The sequence below is a fragment of the Wyeomyia smithii genome, chromosome 3, assembly GCF_029784165.1.
Source record: "Wyeomyia smithii strain HCP4-BCI-WySm-NY-G18 chromosome 3, ASM2978416v1, whole genome shotgun sequence".
In the NCBI taxonomy this organism is placed as follows: domain Eukaryota; kingdom Metazoa; phylum Arthropoda; class Insecta; order Diptera; family Culicidae; genus Wyeomyia; species Wyeomyia smithii.
This window is the reverse complement of record NC_073696.1, coordinates 24,553,479-24,565,258: the sequence shown is the minus strand read 5'-3', so window position 1 is coordinate 24,565,258 and position 11,780 is coordinate 24,553,479. Positions and strand designations below refer to the sequence as shown.

At 39.7% G+C, this 11,780-nt stretch overlaps 1 protein-coding gene across 1 annotated transcript; it reads left to right on the top strand.

Moving 5' to 3' along the window:
- The first annotated feature begins 8,247 nt into the window (after nt 1-8,247).
- LOC129728180 (uncharacterized) lies at nt 8,248-11,430 on the top strand. Its single transcript, XM_055686597.1, has one exon. It carries the CDS (start codon nt 8,248-8,250, stop codon nt 11,428-11,430), a length of 3,183 nt encoding a protein of 1,060 aa, XP_055542572.1.
- Nucleotides 11,431-11,780: the final 350 nt, after the last annotated feature.

The following is an 11,780-nucleotide window of genomic DNA, read 5'->3' as shown; positions in this document are numbered from 1 at the left end:
TTCACCTAGCACCATTTTTCGGACACCTTACGTCTATAAATTGTTAAAAAATTAATTACGAAGTTTGCAACTTTTTTCGGAAAAATGTTATATCTCGAGATTGGCTCATATTACCTAGGGATGATAGTTGTTTCTTATGTAAAATTTTCCAATGAACACGATGAAATTATCAAATTTCAAATAAAAATGGCTGCATTTGCCGAAAAATGTAAATTTAGTTTTCAAATACAAAAACAATTTGTCTGGCAACACTTCCGGTTAAAAATAATTCTGGATTTCTTGGTTTATTTTCTTCAGAAATCATCTACCAGTATTTTTCGGACATCTTACGTCTATGAATTGTAAGAAAAGAAAAAAGAGATTTGGAATAAAAAATGCGTGACTTTGCAATAAACAGGGGGGTCCCACAGAGCGGGGGGTATTCCAATCGACACCAAATTTGGGATTTTTCTAAAGTGGCGGTAGATGAATAATTTCCCCAACTTTGAGCAAAATCTGTGATGGTCGTGTTCAAGTTTGTGCTTTTTCGTGGTTACTTCGTATGGAATAACCCATATATTGAAATGAATTTACGTCGAATTTGCTATAGAGTGATTGATCGTGGTCTGCACCTGTCTCATTGTTTTTCATGGCACGCTACGAATGAAGGCAAGGTTTTTCTAAAATTGCATTACTTTTCAACTAAAATTTAGATTGAATAGGAAGAGCAACTATAGACGATTAAATTTGTTGACTTTAGAAACACCTTATGTCTTGTAAATATTAATGGTATGAGTTTTGTAGCAAGCAAAATTTTGATCCTGGTTCGTGCCATGTTGATCGTGGTTCGCGTCATTTATGATCTTGTTTCGTCTTAATAAAAAAAAAAAAAAAGTGCAGCATTGGAAATTGAAGGAATACACGCAATATAAACGCATTTATGTTCTCCATATTTTTACTTATCAGTGTAAAAAAACTTGTATATAATTACTATTTAGACTATTTCGAACAATATGAATTCAGAAATTTCTATTTTTAAACAGAAATTTACTTTGAGGGTTTCACACTTTTTTCTGTATGGTTTTCCTCACTGCGCCCAGAATCGTTGATCTATCTTAAGATATGCCCGGGTATCTTCACCCGTACTTCTATTATTAACAATACCGCTATTAAGGAGTGTCATGCTCATCATTATTTCATTCATGCTGGTGTGTAATATGATTTTATTTTTCCTTTTTCGCACTTACTGCTCTACTAAACAGAGGTTTGTTTATCCTGCCAAATATCGACGCTTATAATTTTCTGGAGGAGTTTCGTGGGGCGTCTTTCTGGCCAGTTTTAATATTAGAGGAACCTATTTATTTTAATGGCCAGAAAATCAATATTAACATGCTTTTTTATGATGGTCCCGCCACATACCCCTACAAAGGTTTGAGCTGGACGATTTATCTATATATAATTAATGTGATCACATTTTAATCAGTTATACAAAACAAAAAAAAAACGAACTGATTTTACCTCCAGATATAAACTTCTTCAAAAACTGTATACTTGATTCATAGAGCACACAAAACTAGTACAGGGTTTTCATGACCTTCAGCCAGACCAACCACCACTGTTTCATGATTTTCTTTAAGCATTCAAATAACAATTTTAATTTGCTAAAAGAAATCATTTATATCTGAAAGCCGCGCGCGAGGCTCAAGCTTTTGTAGTCTCTTTCTATTATTTTTAAAGCTACAACAACAATAATGAAAAGAAAAAAAATCCATCATCATCACCGTGACGAACACAGTAGTTTTGTTGTTATAAATTTAGAAAAGTCCAATTTAATATAAATATATAAATAAAATTTTACAACACAATCAGATCCGTTCGTATAAAACTTCGTCATTTACAAGCTTCAATAAAACAATCAATATATGAATAGAAACCAAAACAAATAGTTCATCTAAAATAAATCCGTTTGTTCAAACTTCGTCAGGTAAACTCTACATCATTTTGAAAAACTTAGTATACAATAGAAACTTTCACGTGTGAAATACATTGTCTCTTGAACTCCGAAGTGTTGGTGCACGTTTAACATGTCTTGGCATCGAATTGAAAAAATGTATACCTTTATAAAACAATGAATTTTGTGAAGCTCTCGTTAGAAAGAAAGGTGTTCTTATTTCATCCGCGGTTCTAGTGTTATATCTATAAAAATCTCTTCCTCTTTCAATTCTATCACTCAAATATTGAGGTAGCAAACCATTAATTATTTTAAAAATGAACACCATAGATAAATAAACAACTCGCTGCTTCACAGATAGCCATTGCAATGCGTCCAACATGAAAACAGAGGAAGTTAATCTATCACAATTTAAAATCAAACGCATTATTCTATTCTGCAAACGCTGTAACCTCAATAGTTGTGTGTTATTGGGGGTAAATTATTGCTTGTTGTATAATTGTTTGCTGGGTAAATTATTGTTTTTTTTTATCCTTTTACTGTGTTTTATAGAGAAGTCCGACTGTTTGTTTAAATTTTTCGCGACGTTTTTCCAGAGCGGTTGACTGAAACTCCCAGGTGTTTGGTGGACAAACCACCAACATTTACAGTTTCAAAAAACTAATATTGTATGTATTAAAAAAAAACATAATCAGAGACTTTTTTCTTCAATAAAAATTTCAATACTGATAAAATATAGATGGATCTACGTTTAAAAATTATTTTGAAGTTTTAAATTACGAGCTAAAATACTGTAGTGAAGTTTAAACAGACAGCCTCGGTGAAGACATTGGCAGTCGAATTTACATCTTTTATTTGCTTAGCTGTCAGGGCTTATTAAAGTAATTTCTTTTAAAGAAAATCAAAGGTATGTATTGTTAAAAAACAAAAGCAGCTTTGAACATTATTTTAATTTAAAATCTTTGACTATTCAATGTTTTATCGCTGATTTAGTTCATAGCACGAACCAGGATCAGTTTTTGCTTAGTGCGAACCAAGATCGATCACCCTACATTATTTTTTCTGTAAACTAGACAGATATGCTTTCCCGATAAATGTATTTTATTTATGACTAGCTGACCCCGCAAACTCCGTCCCGTTCATTTATATTTTTTTTCTAATTACTTTCAAATATACAAATCTATAACACATGCTTTCAAAGATTGAACTTGCGGTTCATATAAAGTCTGTAAAGGTATACCAAATCATATATCGGATACGTTCAAACTCAAAAGACGGAAAGCACATCCCTGACAGTTGAATTATTTATTTTAAGTGGGAATGCCACCTTTAAAAACTATCTAAAAGAGAGTTTTCTGGTTGGTTTTCTATTTTGAAAACGAATAATTATCATTGTTTAAGTTTAAATCGTATGATCAAAAAGGGTTGTGTACAAAGCCATGACTGCAAGGTTGAGGTAGAACTACTACTAAAACTATTCGCGAGTAATCTTGAATCATTAGTTCGAAGCAAACTTCTCCTTTTTAATAATTCTTTGAAATCTTGACCTAATTATTATGTTAGACTGTTCTGTATTAATGTATTAATAACTTCTATCCAATAATATCTAAAAAAATAACTCTCTGAAAATAATATAGAGATCCTGAACAAAAATCGAAATGGCATCTGGGGTTAATTTTTATTTCTGTGCATCATTTCGCTTTCGAAAATACCCATATTGGGTGGTATTCGGTCATTTAAGGCTGTTTTCCAGAAACCGGAAGTCGTTATTTTGTTGCATCATCTCTGTCATGGAAATTCCCGTACTTGGTGGTATATGCTCGTTTTTTGCTGTTTTCACAGAGCGGATATCGCCACCTTATATTTCAAAAGAAAACCTAATTCGGCTATTTTGGTCTGTTTGCCAGATACCAGGATTATAAAAAGGTGTCCGGGGTTGATTTTTGGCTTCTGTGCATCATTCCGATTGTTTTAAGCCGTATTCCGAAAAAAAAAAAACAGTTGAAATATGTATTTCATTTGTGTGGGATTACCTCTCCACCTGAATCGAAAAGGGTATCTAACCATCATTGAAACGTAGCTTGTACTCTGAAATCCTCACTTCCAAACTTTCCAAATTCAGTTCCATTTGCTCGATCAGTTCTTGAGTTATGTAGAAATTTGTGCTTCATTTGTTTGAAAGCCATCCATTCCAGGAAAGGGAGGAGCGAAGAATTCTCATATAAGTATTTCTTGCTCCTAAAAACCTTCACATGTTAAATTAGATTCCATTTATTTGTTTAGTTCTTAAGTTACGCAGAAATTTATATAGACCCCATCCCCTCTTCCAGAGTGGGGAGGGGTGTCATATCATCATAGAAATATATCTCGTCCCCAAAAACAGCCACAACTCAAATTTGGTTCCATTTGCTTGATAGTTACATTTCGCGTTACATTGATATTTTTTTTCGTTTGTGTGGGAGTTCTCCCTTCTTAAGCAGGGAGGGGTGTCACACTGTCATAGACATATTTCTTGCTTCTTGAAACATTCACATACAAAATTTGTTTTTATTTGCTTGATCAATTCTCGAGTAATGCACAAATTCGTGTTTTTTTTGGATGAGAGTCCTTCCTTTTATCATAAGAATCTTCTTCGACCCTAAAAACCTCTACACACAAATTTTCACGCCGATCGGATCAGTGATTTCCAAGTCTATATGAATCAGACAGACAAACAGAACTCCATTTTCATATGTAAAGATTACATGTGATATTAATAGTGAAAATGTGACATGAAAAGCGATGTACCTTGGAAATAGTCTAAATTGGTCCGGTCACGATACCTTACCCCATTCGCTGACGTACGCACTACGCAATGTTAGATTACGCACCAATATCCACCAGCTATCATTGGGATCATTTTTGTGTGATCCGCTTTGATGATTTTCGTCACCGAAGCACTTGCTGCACCGATGATGTTTGCTGTATCGATCATGCACACGTTTGTTTTGTTTGGGTATGCGTAGTCCTACAGGCTGCGTATATCAGCTTTTGATTTTATGCATGCTTAGGATACTTCCAGCCTTGAAAGCTAGACCTAAGAAGTGAACCAGATTTAGGTTCTAAAGTTTCGAGTAGAACCATTCGATGTTCGACTAGCAACGAGATGTTTTATTTATGAATACTTCAAAAATATCGTGAATACCTATCAAATAAAAACGAATCGTTTCAAAACATAAAATATATCCAAAGTTTCGCAAGCTTTAGGATATGTTGAACAGTGATTTTCATGGATAAAACCTCATTTCACGTGCAAGTTTCTACCCATGTAACTCGTATACGCTTTTGTGGGATGAAGCTCCCCCCAAACTCGACAAAAACAAGCGGAGAACAAAAATTCAAACTCCAACCGCACGGGTCACGTTCCGTCTGTGCCATCCAGGGGAAACGAACGAACGAACGAAAAAAAAGTTGATTTTTCCAGCTCCCGAATGGAGATGTAAGTAAATTACACCGCTCGGGCGGTCACTTTTCCGGATTAAATGGTCCTCGAATTGATTGAATTTTATCGGTTGATGTGCACTTCAGGATTAAATGGGATACACTTATTGCCGCTCCGGAAATTGCTGTTCACGAATGCTGGAATCCTACGCGCGCGCTCCAGCCATTGTGCCACACTGGAAACATTTGCTAACGCGGTGCAAACATTAGCAATAAAAAAAGGGAAAATGTCGTTACACGTGGCGCAAAATCTGGGGAAATTTATGACACCAAAATTACATTCCCCCGGCGTTGCTGCCGCTACTGTTAACAGCAATCTATTTTTGCATTTAATCTTCAAAATTACCATACCCTGCATAACGAGACAATGTTGTGGCAATTACACTAATGATAAATTTGTCACCGCTTGTGCGTCCTTTCGTGGTTGTGCCTAGGACTCAAGCACACACATTATGCTGCTCGGAAGTCGCCGTGGCAGTCGTAAAACAACCAGAAGCGGCAAGCAGGGTACAGAAGGGCTGGGCAGGAAAAACACCTGTGAATTATGTGCTACACAATGCCGGGGTCGGTGCTGGTGTTACCCTCCAGCACCCCACAACCCCAAACCCTTGCTTGTGGGCGGCTGAGCAGCAAGCGAGGCGATGAACGAAGAAATTCAACCGGGGAAAGAAAGTCGGACATAAATTTCCGAGTGATAAGCCGTCCAGTCGTAAGCATAAAAAGGTTATTTCAGATAGAATTACTACATTTAGTTGGAGTATAGTTGCTGCCGCTTTTTTTTTATTTTCTTGCGCACTTTCTTGCCGCAGCTGACCTTCCCGAGAGCGATCGTGATAATGGCTAAGCACTTAATCATTCTCCCATCGAAGCGCGGCAAATCAACCAATCGAACACGTAATAAATCAAGTTGTTTTTCGCTACACTCCGGGTTTTTTTTTCCTCTTTCGCCCCACAAGCTTCTGTTTGGTGTCGAGGATGTAGGAAAGAAACGGAACCAATCGAATCTGAGAATCATCATCAACTGGAGCTGAACCATCTCGCCGGCTGATCATCCTTTTCCACCCCCACGCCGGTTCCGATACATTCACATGCGGCACGGCGGCGGGGCGCTCGGAAAGAACATGTTCTGTTTCCTTTCTTGTTTGACTTCGGTGGTCGGCTGCCTGATTGACAGGCAAAAGGCTCCGTCGAGTTAGTTTTCCGGACGAGTGGAAAAAATAAAACACGTGTTAAATAATCGTTTAGCACGGGAATGTGCGGAAAGTGATCTCGAGAAGAAATATAGCGAAAATCATTCACACTTCCACGAGGGTGTGTGAGTGTGTGGGTGGGTGTGTAATTCGATTCGTTAAAGCACCATTTGTCAGCTGATGAAGGATGAAACAAGAGGCTGTGATTTTTGCGGGGGACTTTTTGCCTTTCTCCTAGAAAGGTATAGCAATCACTTGCAAAACCGAAAGTATAAAAGTGCTCCAAAGGGCCGAATGGCATATATCACTCGACTCAGCTCGACGAGCTGAGCATTTTCTAAATGTGTGTGTGTGTGTGTATGTGCAGATTTCTATTCTCACTCACTTTTCTCAGAGATGGCTGGACCGATTTTCATGAAATTAATTGCAAATGAAACGTCTTGTTGCCCCATAAGACCCTATTGAATTTCATTGTAATCGGATTTTCAGTTTAGAGGTTATGTTTAAAAATGTGAAAATCATGTAACATCAATATCTCAGAAACTACACAACCGATTTGAACAAAATTGGTCTCAAAAGAACGGGCTACCTAGAAACACTTAAGTTTTGAATTTCAGAAAGATTGAACTTGTGGTTCAAAAGTTATGAAAAGAAACGTGTTCTGAAGACTGTTTAATCTCACTCATGTTTCTCAGAGATGGCTGTACCGATTTTCATAAAATTAGTGTCAAATGGAAGATCTAATTGTCCCATAAAACCCTATTGATTTGTTTTGCAGTCGGACTATTACTTTGCCTGTTATGTTTAAAAATGTGAAATCCAGTTATGCAAAGGAACATATTTCGATGACTACTTGGACTCACTCACTTTTCTCAGAGATGGCTGACCCGATTTCCACTAAATTAGTGTCAAATGAATGGTCTAGCTGCCTCAGAAGACCCTATTGAATTTTACTGTAATCGAACTGTTACTTCATTTGTAATGTGCCGACTTGTGAAAATCACGAAACTTCTTTATCTCAGAAACTACACAACCGATTTGATTATGTTTATCAGATGAGCGGGCTAGTTAAGGGTTAACTGATGATTTATGATTGAACAGGTGGTTTCAAAGTTTGGCTGCCCTACACGTTCCCATTTCATTTGATTATAATCGAACTTAAGCAACCGTTATGTATTAAATTGTTAATAAAACAACGAAAGTCTATTATCTCAAAGATTACATGACTTATTTGAACATAACTTGTGTCATACGAACGTGCCATCTCTCAAACTTACAAATAACAAACTTCATAACAATTTGATATGTGGCTCAAAAGTTATGGAAAGAAGAGAAATTCAAAGACTATTTAAAACTATACCTGCATTGATCGATATATGTGGGAAAATCGGTAGACCCCCCGGCAAGATCGAAAGAAAAAATCAGTTCTGTTCAATCCGCCATATGAGGCACATCGCGCATTTGATTCGTTTAAATAAATTTGGTTAATTAAAGTATTTTCTACGTTCTTTTTCCCGGCAACTCTCATTTCCTTTCTTCATGGGGGCTCAACCGAGATGTGGAGTTGTTGGAAATCCGTTTGAGACGTAGAAAGCTACGATTTGAGTGAAAAATTTAACGCAGAAAAGTAGTTTAGCAAAATTTAAGATGGCCGACCGAATCGTAGAGCTGTGTGAAAATTTCACTAAGATCGGGTTGGCACGAGAATGTGAGAGGCGTCAAATCGACTCATCGGGAAACAACGAAACGATGGCGAAGAGAATACTCGCCCATGATGCAACGACGGTGGCCGAAATCAACGAGCAAGACAGCCGTCATGGAGAGGAGGATTTCGGCGATGAACACGACGGTGATTATATCGACGACGACGGAGAAAACGATAAGGACGACGACGATGATAAACAAAACAACGACGTCAGCCGCCATAACGACGATGGCAACAACGATGATACTAGTAGTAGTGACGGGAACTCGTTGCGTTTCCGTACTGCTATGCACGACGCACCCACATCAACACCGAGGAATACACGAGCTAAACCGGTGGAACAACGACCGTATTCATTCCGTGACGTCGAAGACAGCATCGAATCATTCGGCGCTGAAGATGGCCAGGACATAAAAGACTGGATGCTGCAATTCAAAACCATGTCGAAAACAGCGAATTGGAGTGACGAGCAAAAGATGATTATGTGCAGGAAGAAAATGACGGGCACTGCAAGACGATTTGTTTTTGCGCAGCGTGACCTGACGTCATTTACGAAACTGAAGAACGCTCTGATTAAGGAATTTGCGCCATTTGTCCGAGCGAGCGACGTCCATCGCAAGCTGGCTGCGCGAAAGAAAAAGCCGACGGAAAGCACGAGAGACTACATATACGAAATACAGCGCATCGCTCTGGCAATTGACCTTGACGAAGCAAGCATCTGCGAGTACGTGGTCGATGGAATCACCGATGATGATTTCCACCGATCTCTCCTCTACGAAGCCCAGAGCATCAGCCAGTTGAAAGAGAAACTTCTAAACTTCGAGAAGGTGCAAATGAAATCGACGAAGAAACCCCGAGCCGATGATTTTGGTCCGAAGCGAAAGGAACATCGGAAACCGGAACCGAGAAAAGAGAGCGAAAAAACAGACACGAAACGACACTGCTACAACTGTGGGGAACCGTCGCATGTAGCCACCGATTGCCCGCAGAAAAACGACGGGCCAGAATGCTTCAACTGCAACGCGTTCGGGCATGTTTCGAAGGAGTGCACAAAGAAGAAGGAGAAGAAGCCTGCAAAAGTGAATGTTTTAAAAAGTGTAAACAGTCGCAAACCGAGTTTGCGAATAAAAATGAACGACATCGAGATTTCCGGCATAATCGACACCGGCAGTGAGGAGTCTTTGATTCGCAAGGACTTGTGGTCGAGGTTGGCTGTAAACGGTTCGCGTTTGCAAAAATCAAACATGAAAGTACGCGGCTACGGTGGTGGTGTTGATGTTGTCATTGGCGAAACAGTGTTGAATGCGTTTGTAGAGAACGAAGAGCATACGATTTGCTTCTATGTAGTGCCGTGTGAAGCTATTGATATTCCAATGCTGATTGGCATGGATTTTCTCGGAAAAGTGGACTATGCAATCACTTCGGAAGGGGACTGTACCAGTGATGACGATATAACGGTACCACCGAAATATCGTGAGCAGGTGTTAGAGCTGATTGAGAACTATAAGCCAGAAACCTCAGTGCGACCCGTGAACGAACTTCGAATAAATTTAACGGACAATGAAATCGTATGTGAATATCCACGAAGATTAGCTGGTTTGGAAAAAGAGGTTGTGAAGAAGCAGATCGACGAATGGCTTGACGAGGGAATAATTCAGCCGTCAACCAGTGAATATGCCAGTCCTATCGTTGTGGTCCCGAAGAAGGACGGAACACGTCGAGTGTGTGTCGACTACCGGCAAATTAACAAAAAAGTAGTGCGCGACAAATTTCCGACCCCGAATGTGGAAGAGCAAATAGACCAGTTATCTGAGGCACGAGTATACACGACGCTGGATCTTAGAAACTCATATTTTCACGTGGCGATTGAAGAAAGTAGCAGGAAATATACATCATTCGTTACCAACGATGGCCAGTACGAGTTCCTACGTGCTCCATTCGGTTTATGCACGAGTGGAAATGCGTTTGGTCGCTTTATCAGTGCAGTGTTGAAAGATTTGGTGAAAGACGGAAAAGTGATAGCGTTTGTGGACGATGTTATTATACCGTCGAAGAACGAACAAGAAGGAATTGAATTGCTGAAGACGGTGCTGAAAGTAGCAGAAGAAGCAGGGTTGTATTTTAACTGGAAAAAGTGTGCTTTTCTGCAACGACGAGTCGAATATTTGGGATACACCATCTACGATGGCTGCATCAAGCCGGCACCGGCCAAGGTCGAGAAGCTGAAGCAATTTCCACAACCGACGACAGTGAAAGAATTACAGCGCTTCTACGGTCTGGCAAGTTATTTCCGGAGGTTCATCCCCGCATTTGCTAGCATTGCTCGCCCACTTTCCGGTATGTTAAGAAAAGAAAGTTGTTTTGATTTTGATGCTGATGCGGTAGCTGCGTTCAACCGCATTAAGGAAATACTGACGAGTTATCCTGTTTTGCGTATTTTCTGTCCTGGAGCGGAGACTGAAGTCCACACGGATGCGAGTAAAGTTGCGTTAGCTGGCATTCTTATGCAACGAGCGAAAGACGACGGCAAGTTCCATCCCTGTTATTATTACAGTCGCTTGACTACTGGAGCTGAGAAGAACTACCATTCTTATGAATTGGAGACGTTGGCAGTGGTAGAGTCTTTGAAAAAGTTTCGATGTTACTTGTTGGGCTACAGGTTCAAGATTGTGACGAACTGTAGAGCCTTCAAAGATACGATGATGAAACGTAAGATGAACGCAAGAGTCGCTAGGAGGGTTGTTGATCTCGCTGAGTTTGAGTATGAAATCGAGCATCGTTCAGGAGAGAAGATGCGGCATGTCGATGCTTTGTTCCGTGCCGATGTACTAGTCGTTTCTGCTTCCGTCACTGCTCAAGTTCGCTCTGCACAGGCCGACGATGATAGGGTGAAGGCGATTATTGCTGAGTTGACACAAACCGATTCGTCCAAGGAATTTTCCATCTGTAACGGAGTGCTTTACAAGGGAGAAGACGAAGCTCGTAGGTTGTACGTGCCAGAGTGCATTGAGATGACCATTATTCGTAACGCTCACGAAAAAGGTCACTTTGGTGTGAAGAAAACGATGGATCGGATCGAGAGTGAATATTTCATACCGGGCGTAGAGGACAAGATAAAACGGTGAATCGCTACCTGCGTTCCCTGTATTGTTGGCGAAGGAAAGCGAGGCAAACCCGAAGGTGAACTGCATCCGATACCGAAAGGAGACGTTCCACTTGATACGCTGCATGTCGACCATCTAGGCCCGATGCCGTCGACCCGCAAATCGTACAACTACATCCTGACAGTCATCGACGCATTCACCAAATTCGTGTGGCTATTTCCGGTTAAGACGACGACTGCTGATGAAACAGTAAAGAAGATCCGGATCATTAGTGGCACTTTTGGTAATCCCAGACGAATAATAAGCGACCGAGATGCAGCGTTCACTTCAAAGCTTTTCACGAAGTATTGTGAAGATGAAGTTATCGATCT

Coding starts and splice junctions, on each gene's coding strand:
- LOC129728180 (XM_055686597.1), top strand. CDS start 8,248: ATGGCCGACCGAATCGTAGAGCTGTGTGAAAATTTCACTAAGATCGGG.